Raw genomic sequence first — 26,402 nt, 5'->3', positions numbered from 1 at the left:
AATGTGCTGGCACTCATATTTGTTGAACTGTGGCCCTGAAGTTTTATTTATCCATATTTAAAAATATCCCATTTATGTTGAAGTGTTGGCAGGCCGCTTTTCCCTTACTCCTATTACTGTTAAATTACAGCCTCCAAGTTTTATATCCTATACTGATATTTCTTGTTCTCTTTTCAGCTTGTGGTGGACATCACTAATCCACTCATGGTCTATTTGTGCGAGTGACAAAACGTTCTATAAGCGGCTATGAAGCGTGAGGTTCCTTCAGATGCACCAAAGAGGCCGGAAAATCTAAAAGGGGTATTACTAAACCCTAAGTGTGCTGGGACAGCAAGGACCTTCCCAGCAGACGTGGACATGATCGCAAGTAAAGTAGGTAACAAATTCTCTCACTGTTGCAGTGACTCCAATAAGCAACAGAGGAGCTTAACTAACAATGGCACAGATCAAGAGAAGGGACTTGTGCGAAAAAAGAGGAAAAGCCAGCAGGCTGGTCCATCCTTTACCCAAAGTTGTGCTGGTAAAGAAAATCAGAGACTGTTGGAGCTAAGACTTGAGCCCCAGAGTGATGACAATGATTCTTCCTTTAGTGACTGTGTTTCTTCGCCTTCTTCAAGCTCACATTTTGGTGACTCTGATACAATGACTTCTGATGAGGATAAGGACAACCCTAGACACTTCTCACCTGCAGGAGTTAATCCGACCAATAGAACTCCCAGCGCAAGGGCTCCAAAGTGGCCTCGTCCCCAGTCTGACTCTGTGCCTATGCTTATGAAAAGGCCTTGTTATCAAGTGAGCAACTTGAGGAGGCCTATGCATCGAAAGACTTTTATGAAAAAGGGTTCAACTCAGAGGACGCAGAAACAAAAAGAGCGGATATTAATGCAAAGAAAGAAGAGAGAGGTACTGGCAAGGCAGAAGTACGCATTGCTCCCCAGCTCTAGTAGCTCCAGTGAGAATGACCTTAGCAGTGAGTCGGCCTCCAGTTCTTCCACTGAAGGAGAAGAAGACATATTTGTGTCTCCTGGGGAAAACCACCAAAATGGTACAACAATTCCCTCAGGTAAAATTTCTTTTACTGTCCTGAAAAACTGGTTTTAAATAAGACCTCTTATGTAACCATGCAAGTGATCAGAAGTTAATTTTAGCGGCGTCAATAGGTTCTTCTGTCTTAGTTCACAAGGTTCCACTTTCTAATAGGATTATTAGAAGCCTCTTTTCCAGTCATTGACCCCAGCAAAGTGCGCTGACAGGTAGAAAGCAGTGACTAGTCACAGCCCAGATGACTAGTTCCCGGCTATCTCCCTGCCTTGTGTGCCAGAATAAAAGACTTTGTTTCAGCAGCTAACGTTACTACAGAGATGCAAAACACATGGCAAGGCAGTGTTGTAGTATGTCTTCTGGGCGCTGCTAAGTAGCGTTACCGGGATTGGTTTGCTTTAATAAGTCATTTAAAGGTTTGGTTAAATAGCTCATGCATTGTTTCCAAAAACTCCCAATCACTCAGGATAGGCCATGAAAAGCCGACACCTGGCACTCCTGCCCATCAGCATTTTGGCGGAGGCACTGCATTGGCAAATACAATGGGCAGAGCCAGAAGTATATGGTGGTGGTGGCTGGTTAGTGCAGCTCAGCTTCCATTGAAGTGAATGAGAGCAATTATATACGGTCGGCTAGTGGTGTATGTCACGGACCAAACTCTTGACCTTTTATGAAACTCTGAGACTATACTGGAAGCTCTGAAACCGTATCAACTTCTCTGCTGTATTGACACAGCCGTGTCCATTCACCAGCAAAGAAATGTAGCTGTTCCAGAGCTCTCTGCATTATAATTAATCATGGTGCTGAGAGTTCCATAACAAGTCATGAGTTTGATTTGTGACATACAGTCCACTTGCAGACTGTATATCACATATGTGTGCACTCCGCCTAACCCTACACCATTACTACACCATGGACAGCAATCTGCTTTCAGATGTTCATTTTGTATGTGCTGGAGGTATCCTGAGGATAGCTTATCGGCGTGAAAGTCCAGGAAAAAACCCTCTAAACTGTTATGGTTATTACTTTCAAAATCGAAATCAACAGTAGATGTCAAATAAAGCAAATCTGCAATATATTCATTTTTTTTTTTTTTTTTTGTTATCATGCTGTAAAACAAAGCTGTACTTACCAGATATCCAGGTCCAGTCTCCTGAAGGCAGGTTGTAAAAAAACAGACTAAACACGGGAATTGCGGCCAGTACAGAGTCACGGCTCAATGTGTTAATCAGTCACGTGACTGCCTTCTCTCTGAGCGCTCAGATGGCCCGGGATACACTTGACTTCCTGCTTTCTGACTCTTTAAGGGGGAAAAAATGTGTCAGGAAAACACAGGAAGTGTCTTGTTTTCCATAACAAAAGAATAATGATTGTAAATTGCAAACTTTCTTTATATCACATCTACTGTTGAATTAGATTTTGAAAGTTATAACTACAATATAGACCTATAGAGTGGAAAGCATTCCTTCCTATCCTACCCCCTACTTTCCGTTTGACAGATTCCTAGAATCAGCATTCTGCATTTATACCACTAAGCCTGTGTATTGGGAGTTTCAGAGACGAGGCCTTTAAAATGTTGACACACAGTGAAGGGCTTTTTTTTTTTCTGTCCCAGTGCCTTGGTTATGAAGCCCAGTAAACACAGGGTTGTTGGCAGTGGCTGTAAATAAATCCATTTGCCTGACAATAAGTAGTTTGTTGCCATGGGTGGCAGTAGATAGAGCAGATGGTTTGACTATAATGATGGAAAATCGCTCTCAATCAGCGGGGAACGCCAGCCTCATGTAATCTCCTATCTCTACTATTGCTATTTGTGATTCCACATTCCTTTGTGCTATACAGAAACAGCAATTTTCAGTGTTTCCAAGTTTGAAATTAGTGATCTATATGCTGCAGAGAGTGCACTGAAGTCTAGCTGTGTGTTTAGCAGTTTATCTTGGACCCCCTCCCCTCAGTTCTGAATGGCTCAGGTTTCTATTTCTCTGTGACTGAAATCCTCTTTCCGTGTCTTATGAGGTTGTGCTTATATAAAGCAACCAGGGCTGCTGTCACCATCATATGGGGGGAACAGAGCTATAGCCCGAGCCTCTGATCACGTAGGAGTTTTATTTCCCACCACTACCACCACCAGTTGGTCATATAGCTAGGCCGCAGTCCCACTTCAGAGCTGTTTTAGTTCTGTTTCATTAGTGGTTCCCATACTTTCTGAGGTTGAGATCCACATTTGGCTGACAGGTTTGTTCGGTACTCCCCACAGATGTACTTGGCTCTGTTAGATAAGTAAGGCCATGCAACATCACACACAACCATAATAGTCCAAAGTCTAAACTATAACGTCCAAATAAACTCCTGAAAATATTCTGTGTGGCAGAACTCCTCCTTATGTATACTGCCTCTATTCTTGTTTCCTCCTGAATTTCTCCCGAAGGGAGGTCACATGAGGCGGCAGAGCCAAGTTTTATTGGCTCCAGCTCAAAAGTGTGGATTCTTGCTCTTTAGCAGCCATGGCACTACAGATAGAGGACAGCCTTGAGTAGATGTTGCAATGTATGATGGGAATTGTATTTGGTTCGCACATTGATATTGCTTAAAGTGACACTGTCACCCCCTTTGTGCATTCTGACATCTCTACACAGGTGTAAAAGGTAAATTTAGCGGTTTTCATACCTTATTTTATATCATACGTCATGGTGCTTGTTCAAGTAAAAAGTGATCTTTTATGAAGTGCAGATTATGTTAAGTGGGTGGGGCCTCGCAGCATTAGCACCACTTAGCCCCGCCCACAATGCCACCGCTGGCCCACCCCTTCACCAGCCATTGGAACAGGCTGGCCTAAAGGTCTAGGACCCCACCCCCTCTAGGTTGGCCCACAATGGCTGCCAAGGGGGCAGGGCCAATGGTGGCGTTGTGGGCGGGGCTAAGTGGCGCTAATGCCGTGAGGCCCCGTCCACTTAACACATTCTGCAGTTCAAAAAAAGATCACTTTTTTTTTACTTGAACAAGCACCATGACGTATGATATAAAATAAGGTATGAAAACCGCTAAATTTACCCTTTACACCTGTGTAGAGATGTCAGAATGCCCAAAAGTGGGTGACAGTGTCACTTAAAGCTGTGTCTACTTTTGCTATGTTGAACAGGTGTTTAAACATGTAAACCTGTCTGGGATAAACCTATATCTATCACAAGGTAATAGTAAGGGAAATACTAAAAAGGCAGACTAGATGGACCAGGTGGTCTTTTTCTGCCGACAAACTCTGCATGATATTTGTTTAGGATATAGAATTAGGATTCTACTGTTTGGTTTTATATTATAACCCTGCTGCCTCCTTGGGGGTCTAGAAGCTTGATCTATACTGTATTCAGTCATTAGACCCATGAATTAAAGCTTTAATACAAACACACGTGTGCAACTGTATTTCCCATTTCTAAAACCAGGCATGAAGGTTGCTGTTCCATTGTGTGTGTGTGTGTGTTTATTAGAATTATTATTATTTTTATTTATTTTATTTTTTTTTATGGTATAGTGAAGTATGTAAGTATATATAATGATGCCTTATATTTTTTACAAATAGCACTTTAACTTTACAGGTAGCATTGATGAGGACGTTGTAGTCATTGAGGCTTCATCCACACCCCAAGTCCCTGGCAACAATGAAGAAATTAACGTTACCTCCACTGACAGTGAAGTAGAAATTGTGACGGTCGGCGAAACATACAGGTTTGAGCCTTTCCCTTGAAGAAAGTGTGGTTTAGTCATAGTTGCATAGAATCTTATTTTATGTTTTCAATTCCATTCATGTTAACAATATAGCTTAAATTTACTTTTTTTAGAATAGGGTAGCAGTTATTTGACAGAATAGAAATCAATGGGAATGTTTGTGTGTGTGTGTTTTTTTAAATGAACAAAAGTGGGGGTGGGGGAAATGGCATGTGCAAACATTTAGGGGGTGTTTAGGTTACAGTGGTGTATTATGGTTCCATAGATTTCTATAGGTGCCTTATTATGGCTCTGTACAGCTGAAAACTAGTATGGAGCTGCCATGTAGATGAAAGGTAAAGAACAGTCACCTCTCCGGACCTGCCTGTATGAATTTCACAGTAAAATAATTATTTAGCATCTTTTTAGAACTATATATGTTGTTCCTCCTGTTGTTTCTTATTCTTTGTCTTTTCTTATATAAAAAAGGAAGACCTGTGGGCTTAGTCACACCTGAAGTTGATGTATTCCAAAAGGCCACCCTGATATCCTGTAACATATGACCAATGTTTAGAGTATGAGCTTACATTTCTTCTCGTTGACCGCCTCAGTATAATGAGCTGGACGGCCTGACTACTACAAGTCACTGGTTTGCTACTTACATTCTGCAAGATTAAGAATTAGATTGTGTCATTCTGATTTGTTTCAAAGTCTGTTCTATTCCTCACAATGGTAATGCCCTCCACAGATGTGTTCTTACACTTTGTGTGAGTAAGAATTAGTTTTCCTGACTGATTAGGAGATACTGGTTATTGATAGGCGTCTCTTCTACAGGCAAATGAGCATGCACTGAATGCATATCTTGTCTGATTTGGGTTGGTTATGTAGCAGAACAGATTGCTTAAAGAAGAAGTCTGGCGAACATTTTTATTAAAGTATTTTATTGCCCCCCAGAAGTTATACAAATTACCAATATACACTTATTACTGGAAATGCTTATAAAGTGTTTTTTTTCCCTGCACTTACTACTGCATCAAGGCTTCACTTCCTGGATAAAATGGTGATGTCACGACCCGACTCCCAGAGCTGTGCGGGCTGTGGCTGCTGGAGAGGATGATGGCAGGGGGACACTGAGGGACACAGGGCACTGGAGGGACACTGAGCATCCCTCTGCCATCATCCTCTCCAGCAGCCACAGCCCACACAGCTCTGGGAGTCGGGTCATGACATCTCCATTTTATCCAGGAAGTGAAGCCTTGATGCAGTAGTAAGTGCAGGGAAAAAACACTTTATAAGCATTTCCCATAAGAAGTGTATATTGGGGATTTGTATAACTTTAGGAGGGCAATACTATAATTAAAGTTTTCACTGGACTTCTCCTTTTAATGTATGGGCAGCTTCAAGGTATCAAAAGCCCAGAGATCAGTGTGTCGGTCTTCTGTTAGCATGCTTATGCAGGGAAGGCTGTCACTAGTTAAGATCACCACGTAGATCCATAAGCCAGCAGTATACAGGGAATGAGACCAATAAACCACAGCCACAGACAAGATCAGAGATGCGCACCCACAGCCGTGTAAAAGGGCATGGACCCCCTTAGTGATGTACTGAAAAACTTTGATTTCTTTTGTTGTTAGTTTTGTACATAAATATCCAAGAGGAATAACAAAGGAACAGCATAACACAAGGTCTAAAAGGAAATTCTTGAGAATTATTTCACAGTGAACACAAGAAGGTACTAAAACGGACAGGTCAAGAGAGCTGACAGCAGCTCTGTAAATCCACCCTATGGGATGGGCTGCTATAAGTTTGTTTCTTTACCCGAGAATACCTTAAAATGTGCAGCGATAGGCGATTTCTCCAGAGGAGCTATTAAACATTCCATCTGTTTTCAGTGTGAAATGGAAGAGGCCCAGATAATTTGGAACTTGCTATGGTATTAACAGGCGCTTGGAGTATTTTCCACAGGCTCCTGAAATTTGCTTGCTGTGCAGTTTCCTCCTCACACACAAAGCAAATTAAATGAAAGCATTTAACCCATTTGCTGACAAGCACTGCGAGATCAGGCCTTATGGCTAGTGCTGTGTACACTGATGCCACGGTACCGGGAAATAGTTACGTATGTTTTTATTAACCTGATTAAGTTGTTCATGGCTTGTACGGGTATATGAAGACTTCTTCCACAGATGTCACCTGTATTACTTTATTACTTATGCAATACACTGTATGGGTTTATCATTTAGTAGTCCCTTAGATATAAGGTACTGTCTTTCATCTTAGACTATGACCAGTGGACAGGCCATGGTCTGGATGATACCCATTTATATTCTGTATGTATCCCTTCAAAACATCCCCAAAATGTTTAGGGGTAGACTTCCAGTGCTAGACACTTTGTTTTCCACTCAGGTCTCGTTCTTCACTTCGATCTCACTGGGGCCAAAGTTCAAGTTCACAGTCTGGAAGATCCCAGGAGCACAGGAGTCGCAGTAGAGTTTCCACTGTTATTCAGCCTCTAAGACAAAATGCAACTGAAGTTGTGGACCTGACTGTAGATGAAGATGGTATGTCTAACTCGCCTGTGTAGAGGTCAAGTCATATCCTTTGTTCAGCATTTAGTCACAGGTTCGCAGGACAATGGTGGGGGAGAGTGAGTTGCTGCAGCTTAGGGAATGATTCTGTTAAAGCTTATTGGCAAACAAACAAAAATCTTAATTCTGCCTTCTGAAAACATTTTATTAGGCTAGCTTCACACAGTTTTGTTTTTTTTTTTAATTTTGACCGTCCCAGTTACGTTTTAATTTTAACGTACAGAAAAACATGGTCATTCAGGTCTGTGTACGTAAAAAAAAAATGGATCTAAATGTGCAAAATGGACAGCAAAAATGTAGTGTGAACCTAGTCTAATAAGGTGGCAGTCCAGCACAAAATAACATTTTAAAAATATTACCCAATGGGTATGACTTTCAGCACTGGTGTATCACTTCTAATAAACACTGTATAGTCATATCTTTTACATATTGCCTATGTGTCTTAGCTTTCCTTCCTATGTAAATAATTAGCCATTTAGAAGTATCTAACCTGCTGATATCTACCTATAGCGCATCGGGGTGCTGAGGATGAATGTTGGTTTCTTACCTTCATCCTGGGCACTCTTTTTGTGCAGTTTGATATCAGCAGATTACTTTCCCTTTTTTAACACATTTATTTTTTGGTGGATAGTGCCATAGGGTCTGACCAATGGTTCCCTGTGCCAAGGAGTTTGGCACCTCTTTGGCATGTGTTCCCACCTCTGCTCACCCGCTTGCATAATCAGCCTGCAGAGACAACTAAGCTAGGCCACAAATTTCCCTAGCACTGACAGTGGTATCTTGCCCTTTCCTGGCAGCCATATTGTTAATAATTAAATATTATTTGTAACACTTGATTTGTGATGTGTATGCAAGTTTACTGGTCAAGTTAGATTGCACTAGGTTAGCTTTTTTACTGGCAGTGTTTTGGCCCAGCCTGTGACATCTCCTTTTGTCCTGGTGCTACTGGGCAGAAGAACTTGAACCACTGTAATAACTATACTTAAAATTCAAGGTTTTAGACATATGAAATGTTTGTATATAAACATATATGTTTATATATTTCGACACAGATCCTACAGTTGTGGCAACTACCTCTGGCAGAACAGAGTCTCAGCCTGTAAGCACTGTTTCCAGTGATTCATCTACCTCAGAGCCGGCCTCTGATGCTGTTTCAGGACTCTCAGTGGGTCAGACATCAACAATTCCTGATGGTTCTGCTGTCCCACTAAGTAACAGTACAACAGGCGTGACAACAGGTAAGTCCAGTTTCTCCTCAGCATTAATTTTATTTCTTTTATAGTCAAGTAAAGTTATGGAGAACAGTGTGCACATCTTTAAGAAAATAACGTACTAGATTTATCAAATAAGTACTGGTTTCAAGCTAAAGAACACAGTTGAAGGTGTATAGCCATCATAAGAATGCCACCATGTCCCCCTTCCCCCAATCTACCGATCTTTACCAGCACCACCAGATCCACACAGCACAAATGATGCAGTAGTCCAATAGGCACAACAAAATTAGAGGCATCTTTTAAATCTACACATGCTATACTCCCAAACAGAATATTTCATCCCTTGTATCAACCCAATGGATCTAATCTCTCACCACTTCTAGTGCCACAATTATTTGTAGCTGTTTTTCCTTATTCACACAGTGTCACCTGTAAAACTATGGCTTTCTGCCTAATCTATGTCCAATGTGTTCTTGGACCAACAGCCAGCCACCCACCCACCATTAGCAAAGGTCTAAACATGTATTTAAAATGTTTTGTTTTTAAGTACCTCATAGTACAACAAGATCATGATACTTTTAGAGATGCAATGATGGTGGGACTACTTCACGTTGAGTCAATGTGGACATATGGCCTTCTGTACACTTGATACTCTGGACATGTCTAAAAAACATGAAGTAGAGAACCTGTTAGCAGTAGAAATATCCCTTGGTGTCGTCATGTGGAGCCAGGGATTTACAGTGAATTAAATATCCATTCTGGATTGTACATTCTGGTCACTGTATCTGTTTAGTAATCATGATGCAGTTAAAATATTAGGTATCACAATTTGGGGGTCCAGTTTTTGCCACATATCCACATCAGAAATCCAAGAGCATTCCGTGGATATTTATATAAGTTTCACAATGAAAAAGTGCCTGACACTGGTATATGATGTACTTCTTTTTTTTTTTTTTTTTTTTTTAAGCTCTGTTGTAGGAGGAAAGTTAGTGCTTACTCAGTTAAAAAAAAATGTTGACACGTCACAAATTTTGATTGCTAGATTTAGCTGGAGGATGCACATTGCTGTGCGCTTCACTACTTGGCTCTCTGCTCCGTATGACTTGTGGCCAAAGATGTGCTCCATAGGCTTACAGTGAAATCTCACTCTCCTGCAACAAATCGGGTTGGGCAGGGGAGATAAATGTTCTTAAGCATGGTGAACCTGACATTTTATTGATTTAAAAAAAAGAAATAGAAAAAACCTTGACATGTCTCTCAGACATGTTTAGAAGTGAGCAATGCTGTACTGTATATTATAACAGTGATGGAAATTATTTATAATACCATGTTTATGCACATCACGTTGCCCTAATGTATGCTGTAAAATTTGCATACACTAGATGTACATTTTATATTGAGATAGAAGCCACAGAATTCCCTTATTCACACAAATACATTAAGTGTAGTTAAGCAACAAGTTTGCAGTGAATAAATATAACCCTAAGTGCCATTTTAGAATGCATTTTTAGAGACCAGACTTTGATTTTTATATTGGTATTTTTACATCCTTTTGTAGATGATGCCAGAAGGACTACTGCCACTACTGTCGATGGTGGACCTCCAGCAATGCCACGATTACCATCTTGTTGCCCGGAGCATTCACCCTGTGGAGGATCGTCTCAGAATCCACATATCCTAGGACATCCTCATTCAAGTTGCTATCCAACACATAGTCACCACTTTCCACATCACCATCATCACCACCATCACAGTTCTCATCCCACCGTTCCCTTGTCTCCTTCTTTTACGGACGCACATTGTCCCGTGGAAAGAAATGCCGCTGTCCCACCACCTTGTGGAGCAACAAGCAGCTCCTCTTCCACATACCATGACCCGGTAAGAGTTCTCAAGTGTGAAACAAAATCCAGCAGTTGGGGCATAGTAAGATAATAATGTAATGAATATCTGTTGGATGAATATACTAAAATACAGAAAACAAACATGCTAAGTACATATATTGTATGTGAGACAGTGCTTGTACTATTATGACAGCAATGGGGAGGTATTCCAATATTTAAAGGCTTTAGTTCTAATAAGAGGATTATTGTTTTACATTTGTGTAAATCTAAAGGATTCAGACTTTTTTTTTTTTTTTTTTCTTGTTGTTCTTCTTCTCATGGCTGTACTGTTCATGTTACAGCAAGCCTTGCCTGTGGATCTGAGCAATAATGGTATAAGAAGCCATGGAGGTGTTAGCTTTCATAGCACCTCCGCCTTTGACCCTTGCTGTCCTGGTTCATCTTCGCGTTCTTCAGTTTATGGACATCAGTCAACTGCCAGTACAGCCCAAACTATAGCGATCGATGGCTATGGACCCAGCATGGTAGCACAGGCACAAGCACCTCCCCAGACTTCTCTCTCGTCCTGTCGACATTTTATGCATGCTCCATGTAGGTATTGAATGTTTTCACTGCTGTTCTATGGAAGTACTATATTGGAAAATGTATGCTTCTTGAAAAAGTTTATGAATGTGCTATGTCATGCCTTTAATTTTATTGTACGTACGTGTGTGTGTGTGTGTGTGTGGGAGGGGGTGTTAAAATTTTCAGACTGCAGGGGCACATATAACAAAATATCCCAGTGCCCATCACCCCGTGCCCCTCCAGCGCTGGATCACCACTCCGAGATCTCCTGCTGTGTAAGGGTCCCTTTTACATGTGGCGATTTCTCTCCTATGGGCCGCCGCCGCGAATGGAGCTTGTTTGCCAGTGCCTTTACATGGCACAAGAAATAATGTGGTCGGGTTGCACAAATGATCCATGTATTATTCATGCAGCCTTTGAAAGTGACAGCACGGATATGCATATATCTGTGCTGTCAGTTTTCCAAACACACAGCAGTACATACTTATCTAGTGCGCTGCCTGTAAGCTACGGCTCTCCCGTTCAGCTACTGTCTTCAGGCCGGAGAAGAGGATGCCAGATTACAAGCAGCAGCGCACTAGATAAGTATGTAGTAGTATGTACTGCTGTGTGATCTGCAAACAAACAAAATAAATGTATATCCGTGCTGTTGGTTTGCCTTTATGATTAGCGGCCTCACATCTCCTGTTTACACAGGAAGCCGGTTAATGGCAAGATATTTTGAAGTCTGCTCTTAATGAGCGTAAATTTTTTTTTTTTTTCCCCCTGTCCTCAGCTGGTCTTTGTCACTTTATCAGCCAGCAGCATATTCTCCTGCCGGCGATAATCAGGCCCATGTATAAGGCCATTAAGAGCAGCCTAAGGTCCTACTGCATGGAGCGATTTTCTGTCATATCTGGCTGATATCTCCCTGTGTAATAGAGCCAGCAGTTGCCCATAAGCTGAACTTGTCAATAAAATAATCCACCATTGTCTCGTGTAAAGGACTGCATGGTTATTGAGCTGTGAAACAAGATCTGTAAGTCAGATATTGCTTACATGTAGGGTCGGGACGTCTTATACAGCCATTTCATAGGGCTATAATTAGCCTATATGGCTGATGACTGCCCCATGTAAAATAAAAAACTTTTAGACAGTGGTGTGGGTGATGCGTCAGTTTCCATTTGAAACAGAAACCATGCATAAGTGTGAACATACTGTAGCTTGATAAATCTATTAAAGGGACTCTGTCCCCTCCAACCCACCCTCCTCAAAACCCTAAACTAAAGTCCTCTGTAAGTAGGATGAAGGATGCTGATTCCACATGTGTAATTTGTATCTTTCTACTCCTTTGTATTTCCCTATTGTATGCCGACAAACTGGGCATGTTGAGAGGACAACTTAGCTCAAGAATATAATAGGGAGGGCTACTTCGACTTTTTTATTTGTGGCTTATAGCAAAGGAATGCCATAACATAGAAAGATGAAAACTGCAAATATAGAATCAGCGTTGTATAATCTACTAAGAACTTAAGTTAAGCCCCTATTCCACGGGTCGTTTAAAGGAGCAACATCGTTCGTTATCGGCCGCTACGTACGATATTCGTCCCGTGGAATAGAGTGCAACGATCAGCCGACATCGTTCATGTCGGCTGATCGTTGCAGTCGCTTGTTTTTCAACATGTTGAAAAACAAGCGACTGATATAGCAGCGATCTGCTGCCGTAGCTCCGTTGAATAGGAGCGTCGGCAGCAGATGCTGCTATATCCTATGGGCTGCCCGGACGATCAGCTATCCTCCGAGCAGCCCCTCCCGCACTCACCCGCTCGCTGCAGCCGCGTTGAATAGCGGTGGCAGCGAGCGGGGAACGAGGACCAAACGAGCGCTAATAGCGCTCGTTTGCTCCTCCAAACGACTTGTGGAATAGGGGCATTAGTCCAGGTGTTTTGGAAGTGACAAAGTCCCTTTAAACATGCATTTACCTAACATTCATTGGGTCCACTTAGAGGGATTGGTCTGTCTGTCTTTTATTTATGGTTTGCATGACTCTTGTGTATTCATAGGGGGTGGGGGGTGGGGCGCAGGTAATGCCCAACCTCCGGAAGGGCACTGTATTACAATTAAACAGCCCGAATGTTTTGTAGTGCCAGTCTCATTTTATTTCAAATATTTATTTTGTAGATGCATCGCTTACAAGACCTCTCCACCACCAAACATCTGCCTGTCCTCATTCCCATGCTAATCCACCACCACAGCCACCACCACCACCACCCCCTCCACCTCCTCCCCAGATGGACTATGTGATTGCTCATGCCGTACCCCCTTTCCATCCATCTCTCCCCAGCCTTTCCTCTACGCACCCTGTTCCTCCCCCTCCACCATCCCACTTTACAAGTGCTTCTGCTCCACTCTCTCAGCATCTTTCCACCTCCCATCAGTCCATGTCTCATCATATTTCTGCAACAGCACCTGCAACACAGAGGTTACATCCTCATGAAGTTATTCAGAGAATGGAAGTTCAAAGGCGACGTCTGATGCAACATCCAACGTAGGTTATGTTTCCCTTGTTTTTTTTACCTGTCCAAAGTTTAGTCTGTCAGCTTCTGCTTTTATTAAAAAAAACCCTCAAAAACAAATACATTTTACTGATTTTTTTTGGCACTGCTTTCTAGGCGTGCTCATGAACGGCCACCGCCACATCCACACAGAATGCATCCTAACTATGGACATGGACACCATATTCATGTGCCACAAACAATGTCCTCTCATCCCAGGCAAGCATCAGAACGGTCAGCTTGGTAAGTATTCTTAACTTAAAGAAAAAAAAAAATCTAAATGCATGCTGTAGTCTGTCCTACAGACCTGAAATATTTACTGAAGCATTGTAATGGCATCTTAGTCCTAAAGATATTTGTTTTCTGTAACTATACAAAATTTCTGTTGGTTATGATGATTGTAACAAATTCATCATACTCTGCCATTGCCGAAACATATACACCTAAGGCTAGGTTCACACTGCATTTTTGCAATCTGTTTTTTTTCATCCGTTTTTTGCAAAAAACGGATTGCAAAAACGCAGTGTGAACCTAGCCTAATATAAACAACAAAGCCAGTAAACAAAATGGGTGAAAAAGGTATGTATTGTTTTAGTTGCATAGGAAAAGCTGATGATGAAATGACCTGGTGGGGAGAGGAGTGTATATATAGAAGCTAAACAAGCGTAGAGTAAAAAAATCAAACAATTAAGTGACCGCACACTTAGATATGTGACTCTCACCTGGTATTGTTCAAGATATGAACTCTCCTGTAGCTTAATATGAGGCACAAAGGCAGTAACTGCAGCCACTCCTGTATGACTCTCTAGGGTCAATGCAAGCACAATTCCTTCTCTTTAAAAAAAGAACAGGTGACATACAGTGTTTTATACATATTTTATATAAATTCATTTTAGTCTTATGTGATACTTTCTCCTATTTTAAACTTGAGTTCTGTTCATGGAGAAATCATGCAAGGGAAGCTTACAGAGAATTTGTCAGCTTCAATTCACATCCCAAACTGCTGTCACTGTTAGATAGCTGTTAGGTCAAGGAGACACATGGGACCGTTTGTATATCATACTGTGCTTCAATAACAAAATGCTTTTATTGTTTAGTACGAAGAGGCTTTCCTGAGCTCCTGAAAGAAGCAGTTCACAAAAAATTGTTATTGGCCCCCCTGGTAGACGCTGGTACGTATACTAACTGCAGCTGATCGGTGTTGGCTTCGTTCCGGTCTGCGCTCACATCCGCCTCTGCTGTGACTCCTTTTCTCTGTCCTGTGATTATACACCAGAACTCACGCGCTTTAATGCATGTTCTATGGAGGCGCGTGACTTCCGGTGTTCAATTACAGGACAGAGAAGAGGAGTCACTGCAGAGACTGAATTAAGCGCGCCGGATTTGAACTGGACAGAAACAAAGCCGTGTCGGGACACCGAACAGCTGCGGTGAGTATACATGCCAGCGCCTACCGGGGGGCCAATAATTTTTGTGAACTGCTTCTTGAAGTGCAGCAAGCTGTAACACATCCTTACTCTTCCCTCCCTCCCATACCTGACCCTGCTTGGAGGCATACCAGCTTGCTGCACATCAGAATCTTCGAAGAGCCTCTTAACTCCAGAGCACAGACTGATATATGAAAGGTACCACGTGTCTTCTTGCCATAAAAGCTATCTAACAGTGTCAGCAGTTTGGAACTTGAATTACATCTGAAAGTTTCACCTTAAATTTGTTAGATGATGCCTTTAATGTGGCCAGAACCAAAATTGCATCCAGCAGGAAGTGAGTCTTTTTCCTTTCTATTTCTCATTCCTTTCAATTCTACTTTGGCTCAAATAAAATGCACAAGCCCTGCCATAGTAATGAATTTACAAAGTGTGTGAACCCTTTTACATATGTGTATCTCACCCTAATACCACAAATGCACTTACTAGATGACCTCCCAAAGTGAGCTGTAAAATGTCTTTTTCATCAGAGCTAGGAAAGAACACCTGGTGACTGGAGGAAAATAAGACTAGCACAGAGCTTTTTACTGTCCCCATTGGGGCTTACAATCTAAATTGCAACTTCATCTGTAGAGTATCACGTTTGCAGTATCAGAAAAGTCAAACTGACAGTCACTTGGTTGGTGAAGTCTAGAACAATGTGTGTCCAAATTCTAATTTGGGGAATGAATGGGGGAACTGTACGGTCAGTTCATCTAGATTACACTACTGTTTAAGTGACCCCATTGCTATAAAGACTTTTGACCTCAAAGTTTTGATCAGTCAGTCTGGGTGTTCAACCCCCCCACTGATTGTTGGAAGAAGCACTTGGCTAAGCATCACTCCATGGCTCGCTGCAATCTTTGTCTTGCTCTAGATGAGCCAGTCTCCTGCAGCATCCAATCAAAATTTTTGACATGTATCTATAACAATGTCATGTTTTTAAAGTGACAGTGTCCATTTAACGCTTTAGTTGTCTTAAATATTTCCCTTGTGATGTCTTACAATATATATGTCCGTGTTGGGCCCTGTGCTATGGACATTACCATATGAGAAATTCTTTAAACTTTGAGAAGGAAAAAGTAGGAAGTCTCCTGTTGCATTTAATTTTCTAATGAATATATACATGAATAATAAATCTGCGCAGATGTGACACTATTTCATGTTTATCCTTTATCCAATGGAACATAAATGGAATTCTTTTGTTTAAATCCTGCAGGGAAATTGCAATTGAAACTGGAGTGACTGCAGCACCGTACCAAACCAGTCCCTTACATCCGCATCTATCTCACTACCATACACCTCCAAGGCTTCACCACTTACAGCTCGGGGCCCTACCCTTAATGGTAAGTCCACTGTGATTCTGTTTTACATACAAATAGTATGTGACTGTGTGTATGACAAATGTATTCTGATCATCCGGAGTAGAGATGAGCAAATCTAGAAAAGGAACAAAGTGAAATGATTTGTCCCTATCTGTATTCCGCTCATCAGGCTGTGGGAAATCCCAGTTATCCAGGACTAAATCCAGCTCTTCCCAGCACCTGGGGAGGAGCAGCAGGGAGCAGACTTCAAAGCCTGCAGCCTCATGAACAGAATCTCGATAAGAACCAAGCGCTTCCCTTCATTCCTACTGTAGATTTGCTCATGTCTAATCAGGAGGTAGAATAATAAACTGATAATATGCATTACATTTATGTCTGTGAAAAAGAATCCATCATTGCTGACTGATTAGACACAAGTTGTTTTTTTTTCTTCTTGTCTCACTAATCCTATAGAAAGAGTTTAGTTCCTACGGGATATTGTAGCATACATGTATTGTTCTGCTGTGTTTTCCAACAAATAAAAACACACTACCCTGTGCCTATAAAATGATCAGATTTGGCTAAAGCACTGTATCTGAACTTTACAGGGCATGTTTTGTTTTTGCTTGTCTCTAGCATAATGCAAGTTGGTGGGTTACAATTTAATCTTTACTTCTGGCTTTTGTGTATACCCGCTGATATTTTAGGCAGTTTTGTGATCAAAGCTGGAAGTAATGCTCTGTAGTTTTTGACAGGCTCCAGGGTTAACTATTGTAATTTATTTTTCTGTTTAGACCTCCCCATGCTTGAGTCTAATACAGAGAGGATATTGGGAAACTACATAATGCATTTTGTACAATTTATTTTTACATATAAGCAATACAAAAGCAAGCATAGGAAAGAAGTATGCAACATTACTAGGCATCTTTAAAGGGGAAAACAGGTCTAAAATGATACAAATCAGAAGAGTTCTCCTGAGCTCCAGGAGTTGAGAACACATATTTGTAAAAGGGTCTTTAGCACTTTATGGCTAGGTCCTCGCTATGTAAAAATGATAGCTGTCTTTCATAGCAACGGCCATCAATGCGCAAATAATGTGTTATTTTATAAAGATGGCCATTATTTTTACACCCTGTGGGGGAGATTTATCAAACATGGTGTAAAGTGAAACTGTCTCAGTTGCCCCTAGCAACCAATCAGATTCCACCTTTCATTCCTCACAGACTCTGGAAAATGAAAGGTGGAATCTGATTGGTTGCTAGGGGCAACTGACGCAGTTTCACTTCACACCATGTTTGATAAATCTTCCCCTGTGACCCTAGCCTTTAGGACATTCCCAAAGAGTGCTGCTTAAAATTTGACTCAACAGGACAGATGAACTATAGCAGACACACCAGAATTCTGGCATTAATATGCTGTTCAGAAATAATATCCAACATGTAGCTTACCTGTCCCCCACTGCCAGTTTCCCGTCAGCCTGGTGTCTGTCTCATTCCTCTTCCTCAAATCTTCAGCTTGTCATAACATGCACACAGTGTAGCTCTCTCTACTGTCTGTGTCATTGGTGTTTTAAAGAAGAATTAGAAAAATGTTTAAGTACCTGCTTGCGAACAGTAAAAAAACCATGTAGGTGGCAGTCTAAGAATGCACCAGATTTATTAAACAGCCGGAGTAACTCTAATTTTACTGTCTATTTTATATTATGAAGCCAGATTTTTTTTTTATTTTTTTTTTTATTCATTTTCTAAAAAATTTCTAAAAGTTCTAGGCCAAAGCCAGAAGTGAATTCAAATTGGATGGGAAGGCTTGTATGTCTCTTTCCTGTTGGAGCCCCGGTTTTGGGGCAAAAACTGCAGTGGCGTTTTTCCAAAAAAACATGTGTGCCCAGCCTTTTAATGTGCAAAAATATGACTCTTTGAATATTTTTATTAAATATTTTGTTGTAATGTGACAAAGTTAGCAATTGTAATATAATTTAATATTTCTGACAGTTCTGCCCATGAGTTTTTAATAGGTAAGGGATACAAATTAATAATTACACTGTGGGCTGGGGGGGGGGCATAATAACCTATACTTACTGGTTCTTGGGAGGCAACACTAAAAAGGCAAGGGGACCAGTAAATTCCCCATTACACCAACAGATTATCTGACAGAATTTTTTAAGCCAAAGCCAGGAACAGACTATATACAGAGAACAGGTCATAAATGAAAGACTGAGATTTCTCCTCTTCTCAAATCCATTCCTGGCTTTGGCTTCAAACATCTGTCAGATATCTGTTGGTGTAATAATGCCTTAAAAATAATTTTCAGATATGTTATTGCCCAACAAAAGTTATAGAAATTACTAATAGACACTTATTATGGGAGATGCACCTTTAGTGCAATTTCCCTGCACTTACTACAGCGGCGTGTTCGTGTCTCTGTAAAGTTGGCGATGTCACGTCACATAAACTGCCAACACCTGCTGCTGCAGTCTGTCCCACCACTGCAGCAGGAGTTGGCAGTTTATGTGACGTGACATCACTAACTTTGGAGAGACCTGAACACGCCATGCTGTATGTGTGCAGGGAAAATGCACTATAGGTGCGTTTCCCATAATAAGTGTCTTTTAGTAATTTTCATAACTTTTGTTGGGCAACAACATATCTGAAAATTATTTTGCCCCGACTTCCCCTTTAAGTATATATTGGTTGTTATGCCCCCTACCCATTCAGCTTTTTTTTTTTTTTCTCCCAGACTTCTCCTTTTAAGTCCCCCTAGGGGACCATTTTAAATAATTATATTGCTTATAAAGAGTAATGGAAGGCATGTGCATGTTCACTACATCTAAATAGGTAAATGACTGTCAGATAGTGGAGTGATCTCAAATGTTGGCCATTACCAACAGTTATCTTTAGATACTTACTGTACATCATGGTTCGGGAAGGGAATTTCCAAATCTGGCACATTTGTAGGCTATCTGAATTGTTTACGTTGTCAAAGAATTGTTTATTAGTAATCTGGGCCAATATTATTGATTTGCAAGATTTATCTGTGACACATCAGTATTACTTTAATAACATTACTATTATTTCACATAATCTCAGCAATAGTATCTGTATGTCATGTATATCTTTTATGTGTAAATCATTGTGTGTCTGAACCTAAGATTCATGAAAAACTATAGTATAGCCTTTGCTATGCTCTGCAATATGCCATCACTACAAAACTGTATAGTTGTTTGCAGCAGAATATCAATAAGTGGTGATACTGGAGTCGGGCTCAGAATACTGCATACATGGAGGTCGGTTTTAGGGCCTTTTTCTTTTTCATAGTATGAACCAAAGAAGCCTGTATCTTTTTCCTCTTGTGTGCTCATTGATGTTGTATCTCTTTTTACCAGCTCTTTTTGGTAACCTTTTCTATGTGAATAAAAACAAGTTGTTAAGCAGGAAAATTCCCCGTCAGTAAATTGACACTCTGCATCTGATTCCAAGTCTCTGTACAGTGATGTCTGCATTTCTGCAGTTATTCTGGACAGGGCCGGAGTTGTTCATTTTGGATTCATTTTAGCTCTTGAGGGTTTGCATCTTCTATTGTTGTATTTCCATTAAAATAAGTTGTTACTGTAACACTGCAGAAGAAGAACCTGTCAGTTTATCAAACAAAATGAAGTTATAGATTGGTTTAGTGGGTTGTTAATATTTATACCCTGTACCTGTACTGCAGTTTTCTTACTTTTTGGTTATGTGTGTGCTCTACTAACACCTTCTTTGTCTTGTCACGCATAGTTGGTTGTATTAGCCCTATGCTGTCTATATAATTGGAACTTGCTAGAAAGACATGCCATAATTCAGTTTAAACTGGAAAGTCAAAAACTTTTCAGGTCAAAGTGAGATGTGTTTTGGGCAGGCAATAGTTTCTAGTTCTTGTTGGGTCCAATATGACCTGTAAAGAATGTGGAACTTTTTTTTTTTTTTTTTTTTTTTTTTTTTTTTTTTTTTAGTACCAAACTTGGCTAATTTTTGTGTGAAACTTTTGTTGTTTTTGTCTTATGTCATGAAAGTTGTCGTCTTTACTTAAAACAACAAATTTGTCTGGGACCAATGATGCATCCACCCTTTGTGTTGGGGCTGCAGCTATGTTTTCTGTAGTATGGTACATTTCATGCACAGAGTTGCGTAGTAGTGGGCCACCACATTCTCCAGATTCTCTGGTTCTTCACTATAGATATGTGTTTTATATATATATATATATATTTTTATTTTTCTATGACAAATGATCTTCTTGCTGCCAGATGGGTAACTCCAGCTCAACAAAAAACCCTCTTACAGCAAAGTGATCAGTGTGATCATTTCCGAGCAGTTGTGTTAAATTTAACTTACATCTGCTATTTGAATAGGTTCCAGACATGGCGGGCTACCCACACATCCGCTACATTTCATCTGGATTGGATGGAAGGTCATTCAGAGTTCCTTTCAGGGGCAATTTTGAGGTTTGTAACAGAATGTTAGCTTTCTGCTGTTATGTTTTTGAGCAACATATCTATGGAATATTTCCATGAGGTTGCTGTGTTCTTAGTGTGTTAAAAAGGATACACAATAAACTCTTCCCCCTAATCAGATGCAGAGTGTTAATATGGGTCCTCAAAATACAAGAAACAGGCCAATTTGTAATCTCTTATGGATGGCTATAGTGAGCATCTCGAAATGCGCTTTTAGACCAGGAATGAAACCCTATTTGATTTATTTTATTTTATTGTGAAGTTCAGTATTCTGTTATGTTCATATAAAAGTATTTTGTTTTATTATTTTTGCACTCTGAAAGATCAAAACTCCTAGCATTCCATTAGTAAATTATAATATATGTCCAGTATGTAGTTTTATATTTGCCATTATACTGCTTGTTGCAGCACAGGCCATTGTGTATCCTCCGTGTTCAGTAACTGATGTGTGAGCAAACGTTCAAGCTTGTTTGGGTGAAGGGAAAAGAAACTGCCCCATACCACCTTTTGTATATAGCTAGAGAGTTTTTTGCAGACCTTACAGACCGGGAAGGAATGTAATAATTTGTTCCCCGCCCGGCATGATGTCTCAATGCAGTGCCGCAGTGGGGAAATTCTTTAAAGCACTGCGGCTCTGTAGTGACAGGGCCGTGGTACTTCAAAGAGTTTCCGTGATGCCGGCATGATATTGGGACATCATTCTGGGTGGGGGACGAATCCATTACATTCCTTCCCCGTCCGTAAGGTCTGCAAATTTGCGCACGTCTGAACGTAGCCTAACTCGAGGGTTTTTTATTTTATTTTGGCACTGGCCCACTGTTAACCATCTGATTTATGGGTGGCTTCCCAATTGTCTGCTGAAAGATTTTGTCAAGGGAATGAAGGATTAGATAATTGGCTTTCAACATGCCTGCTCCTTTTGTTCTCTGTCACAGTTTATCTCAATTCTCTCCATTAAAAACACATGCTTGCTTAGCCCAGGATTTGGGCAACAAGTATCTTATTTGTATGGCCTTTTTAGATGGGCCAAGTAGGTCCCAATATATCCCTTAACAATTATCCTTGAGGCTTCAATTATCATGCACGTATTAACATATAAAATATAACTGGTCACTTTTAGATCTGCATAATAGATGCAATCTGCAAACAGAAGGGCTTTGTTTCATTGTTTTGTTTTTTATCACTGGCTCTCTTATACCTGTGTAAAGTGGCCTTTAGTCATTCTGTCTTTAAAGGGGTACTCCACCTGGCTCTGCCACCTGAAGAGTGAAGTTACGGCACATCTGTGTTCCAGCGCCACCATTCTGCACTGTAATGTCAGCTGCAATGGGCGTCTCTTCCTTAATGTGCTTCCCTCATCTTCAGCAATAAGCGAGAGTATGGCACAAAAGTGTCTGAAAATGAGGGCAGCACATCGAAGAAGAGATTCCCACTGTAGCTGACGTCATGGCACAGAATGGTGGCACTGAAATGCAGCTGTGCTGTGCATCACACTTCCGGTGGCAGAGCTGCCGGAGTACCCCTTTAACTACTCCACCCTACTTGTGAAAAGGTGAGAATGTTCAGCTTTACTGTAGAATGTAAAATAAGACCTAACTTTATTGTGCCGGTGTCAAGTGGTTGCATAAAAGATGCAATATTTTATCATCTATTTTTACATTGGTAGTTTTCCCCCTGTTGGTGTCCTCCTAATGTCTTGTGCAGCAGATCTGAAGTGTGATTTTAATGTTTTTCTGTAAGACATGAAGGCGTTTTATCTTGTTCATTGAAATATTAATAAAGGACATCTCTCTTCAGTTGAACATGCAGCACAGCGTTGGCTTCCTATATATGCCTGCGCTTTGCCACATTATCAGAATATAACACTTTGTATATGGTTTCTGCAAACCCTGCCAATAGCTTTTTCTAATTTGAATGAAAAAAACCATTTTGCCATTTTTTTTCTTCCCTAGTGGTTTCAAAGCTGCGCAAAAACGTTCTGACGTGCAAGTAATAAGATCCATTTTTAGCCCTTTAAGTAGGATATACTAAGGTGTAGGAAAACTGGTGTTCAGTTTTAGATTTCAATTGTAGGGAAAGTTCATGCAGTCCTGAAAAAAAACTTTTAGTATTGTCATTAACTTGACACTGAAATAACACTATTCATGTAAAGTGCTGTATGGGTAGACCCCATGATGTTTAAGCATCACATAGGTCATTAAGCTTTGTATGTATTTTATTGCTGAGTGATGGATGGTTTTGTATTTTTTTTCTTTCTTCCCCATTTACGCTTAGATTTTTTTTTTTTTTTTTTTTAGGAGCTTATCCATCTGGAGGAAAGGCTTGGAAATGTAAATCGTGGTGCCTCACAAGGAACCATAGAGAGATGCACATACCCACACAAGTATAAAAAGGTGAGTTGTCCTTAGTATTTTATGAAACACATAAATTATAGCAAAAAAAAAAAAGCTTTTTACCAATGTTTGAAGTTTTTTTAATGCCCCACACCAAAATTTTCATTATTATACAGATTCTCCTACCTTCCCACCTTTTGTGTCAACTATAGTAACATCAACAAGCTAGGAGTCGCAGGATGTACATAAATGCCCTATTACCTGGGACAATTATCTGTCAAATTCTGACCTGTCAAAAAATAGTAATGGTTAAAGCAAAGAGCTGCTCGAATATTGAGTTGCGCAATAGGCTCTGTAAGGGAGCACTGATCTAGGAGATCAGAGCTTCTTTACAGCGTGGCCTTTCCTCTTGGGTGGGAGAGGTCGTAGACCTAAAAAGGACACACAAGATTTACACATGTAAATGAATAGTTGCAGCGTTGCCCCAGCAGTTAGCTTTTACAAGCTGCATTGTTAGTGTTAAAGCCTTGTCTCTATGACTTGTTAAAAGTTTTGATCAGTGGGGGTCTAGGTGCTGAGATCCACACTGATCTCTTTAAAAAAAACAGCCGGAAGCGCTTGGCTCCCCTACCCACTACAGAAAAAAGACATTTTATAAAACCAATCTAATGCAGCGAGGAGACAGTGCTCAGCTGAGTGCTTCTCCCAGTTTGTTTTAGCAATTGGTGGGTATCTCGGCACCCAGACCTTAATTGATGAAATGTCTCAGAAACATGTATATTTGACATATAGTCACTCTGGCAGTACCACTTTAATGCACTTGTAATAGATGTCTGTATTGCTGCAAAGAAAATTGGGGGGTGTGGATTATTTCTGTATTGTGGTAAATGTATGTATATTCCTAAAACTGGTCTTTATAAAGTTTGCCAATAATTTCATCTCTAATAAGGTATCCACTGATTGGTTCTCACAGAGGAAACTGCATGGCAAACAAGATGGGGAGGAAGCCACTGAGGAAGATACAGAAGAAAAATGTACCATTTGCCTTTCTATATTAGAGGAAGGTGAAGATGTCAGGTAATATACAATTTTAAGAACACTTATTCTGTATGCATTTTTTACAAAGCCCTGTGGAGAATTTTACTTTAAGGCATAGCAATTGTCTGAAAACAGTATGAGATTAACTAAAAATTATTTACCCAGTGTGGACAAGTCAATATGTGTGATTTTTTTTTTTTGTGGTAGTTAGATCAAATAGCTGTTATCCTAGCAGACTTTCCATTATCACATGTGTATGGGCATCTTAGGATATAATAATCACTCTTAAGGCTCTCTTACGCCAGGTAATTATCAGATGACATACTGTCAACTAATAATGTAAGTGAACGGTCACACAAGCAATCTTTCATTGCAATTATTTGTCCCTTTACCTGTATTGCTGCAGATTCCCGGATTTACATTCTCTGTATTATAAATAGAACTTTATGCATTGCGATTGAACAGAAATTTACCCCTGGCCTAAGTGCACTATAAGTGGTACCAGGACATTCTTCCTGTTGCTAAATCTGCCCCAAATCTTGTTCATTGAGTTATTTTATTGCATGTAAAGGGGACAGAGGTTTGACAGATTTGATGCTTGCTACTGTTTTGGCCCCATAGGCTCCTCAACTATACACACTGGTGTAAGTAGGGGATAATTGAAGAGGTTTGTATTGTATAGTAAACTCTGATTTTTACTAATGTGTGTTTCTGTTTCTAGGCGCCTTCCCTGTATGCATCTCTTCCATCAAGTATGCGTGGACCAGTGGCTGATCACAAATAAAAAGTGCCCCATTTGTAGAGTGGACATTGAAGCTCAACTTCCTACTGATAGTTGACATTTCTCAAATCATTAAATAATATGCCCCCTTCACTCCCTTCGGTACTGCAGCCAACCAAAGATGGCATGACTTATGTTGAAATAGAAACTTTCATTTAAAAAGTAAAAAAAAGATGGCATGACTTAACTGCACAGACGTGGAAGCATTAAATCTGGTGTGTCGGCTCTGCCTCAGTATACAACTAATGCTATAGACTACCATTTGTATACAAATCATATTAGGTCCTTTGCTGCTCACAAAGCAGGGGAGAGTAAATGTATTTATATGATTTTTTTTTTTTCTTTCCATTTCCATTATTTTGTTATTTTACAGTTTTGTTTTTCCTCTATGTATTTTGCATGGTTTCTCGTATTGCATTTCTTTGCACATTTATGGGCTTTGTGAACCCTTAAACTTGCAGGCAAGATCTAGCTGCTCTAGTTAATAGAATTGTGAGCGTGTGCGCGTGTGTTTTTACATAGTCCCAGGCTCCATGGATTTCATTCATTACTAACAGTGAAGTCCTTAATTTAATCAGTCATTGATTTTTAGTTTGGATGTATGAAAGTTATAGTTGTCACAAAGGAAATAGTGTATGAAAACATTCCTTATTTTGAAATTATGGGCTGCTGTATTAAAAATAAAAAAAAAAAGTGCTGATTCAGATAACATTGTTTTTTGATGCTGAGATCACACTGCTTTGAGAATAACCTAGAATAAATATTTGCCACACGTTTTGTTCAGTTTCCTCAAAGGTGTTTAAAATCAGTTTTCAGCACAATGCAAATATATTTAAATGTTGATATAAAGGAGTTTAGACTGCTGTTCACCTATTTATTTCTTTTATGGATGTGATTTTCTTTGCTTCTGTGAAATCGCTCTAACAAATTGTCCAATAGCAAGTAGTCAGGTACATGTTCTTACTAATATGGGTAAGAAATCTCCAACAATTCTAACATTAAATGTATAGTCTTAATAGCAGCTGTTTATATGGCAGGTGTCCATGCATCCAGAGAACTTTTTCAAGGTCCCCAAAGACTCTTGCATAGAGTTTTTGGTTTAATAAACTTAGCTAAATGAATCTGATTGTTTTGTCTTTATTTATTGGCAATGATATAAGAGGGGAAGATTCTAAGGGGACCTCCAGCAATTTTTGAATAATAACTAGCTCCCATCTCCAGCGTGAGATCCTGAGCCATAGAATTCTATGGCACTGGGTCTCCCGCTAGAGATGAGCACTATGAAAATGGAAAGAGAAATTGTTTTCTAAAGCATAATTCTGGCACCAAACTTGTAACTGATATATATATATATATATATATATATATATATATATATATATTAGAAAAATTACAGTCATTTTTCCAAAATCATGAATAAAAATTATAAACTGTACTGTGGATGAGACCAAAAGAGCACTAATACAGGGGGCGATGCCCTGTGCAATAGGCCCAGCAATCGGCTGATGAAGGAGAAAAC

At 40.1% G+C, this 26,402-nt stretch overlaps 1 protein-coding gene across 4 annotated transcripts in view; it reads left to right on the top strand.

Moving 5' to 3' along the window:
• The window catches only part of RNF111 (ring finger protein 111), a 42,623-nt gene extending 16,619 nt beyond the window's left edge, over positions 1–26,004 (top strand). For 2 of the 4 annotated variants that reach the window (XM_069982121.1, XM_069982130.1), the window contains exons 2-14: positions 178–1,063; positions 4,632–4,761; positions 7,144–7,298; positions 8,378–8,563; positions 10,098–10,417; positions 10,722–10,971; positions 13,105–13,471; positions 13,596–13,721; positions 16,164–16,290; positions 20,630–20,722; positions 23,029–23,124; positions 24,014–24,141; positions 24,824–26,004. In XM_069982121.1, the coding sequence (XP_069838222.1) occupies positions 247–1,063; positions 4,632–4,761; positions 7,144–7,298; positions 8,378–8,563; positions 10,098–10,417; positions 10,722–10,971; positions 13,105–13,471; positions 13,596–13,721; positions 16,164–16,290; positions 20,630–20,722; positions 23,029–23,124; positions 24,014–24,141; positions 24,824–24,941 (2,913 nt within the window). In that variant the 5' untranslated portion in view covers positions 178–246 and the 3' untranslated portion in view covers positions 24,942–26,004. The remainder of the gene's footprint in view (positions 1–177; positions 1,064–4,631; positions 4,762–7,143; positions 7,299–8,377; positions 8,564–10,097; positions 10,418–10,721; positions 10,972–13,104; positions 13,472–13,595; positions 13,722–16,163; positions 16,291–20,629; positions 20,723–23,028; positions 23,125–24,013; positions 24,142–24,823) is intronic. The other 2 variants (XM_069982138.1, XM_069982147.1) reach the window with 2 other exon arrangements.
• Positions 26,005–26,402: the final 398 nt, after the last annotated feature.

Source organism: Dendropsophus ebraccatus, chromosome 1, assembly GCF_027789765.1.
Source record: "Dendropsophus ebraccatus isolate aDenEbr1 chromosome 1, aDenEbr1.pat, whole genome shotgun sequence".
NCBI classification, from domain to species: Eukaryota; Metazoa; Chordata; class Amphibia; order Anura; family Hylidae; genus Dendropsophus; species Dendropsophus ebraccatus.
Note: the sequence above shows the minus strand (reverse complement) of the source record. Positions and strands in the feature narration are given on the sequence as shown.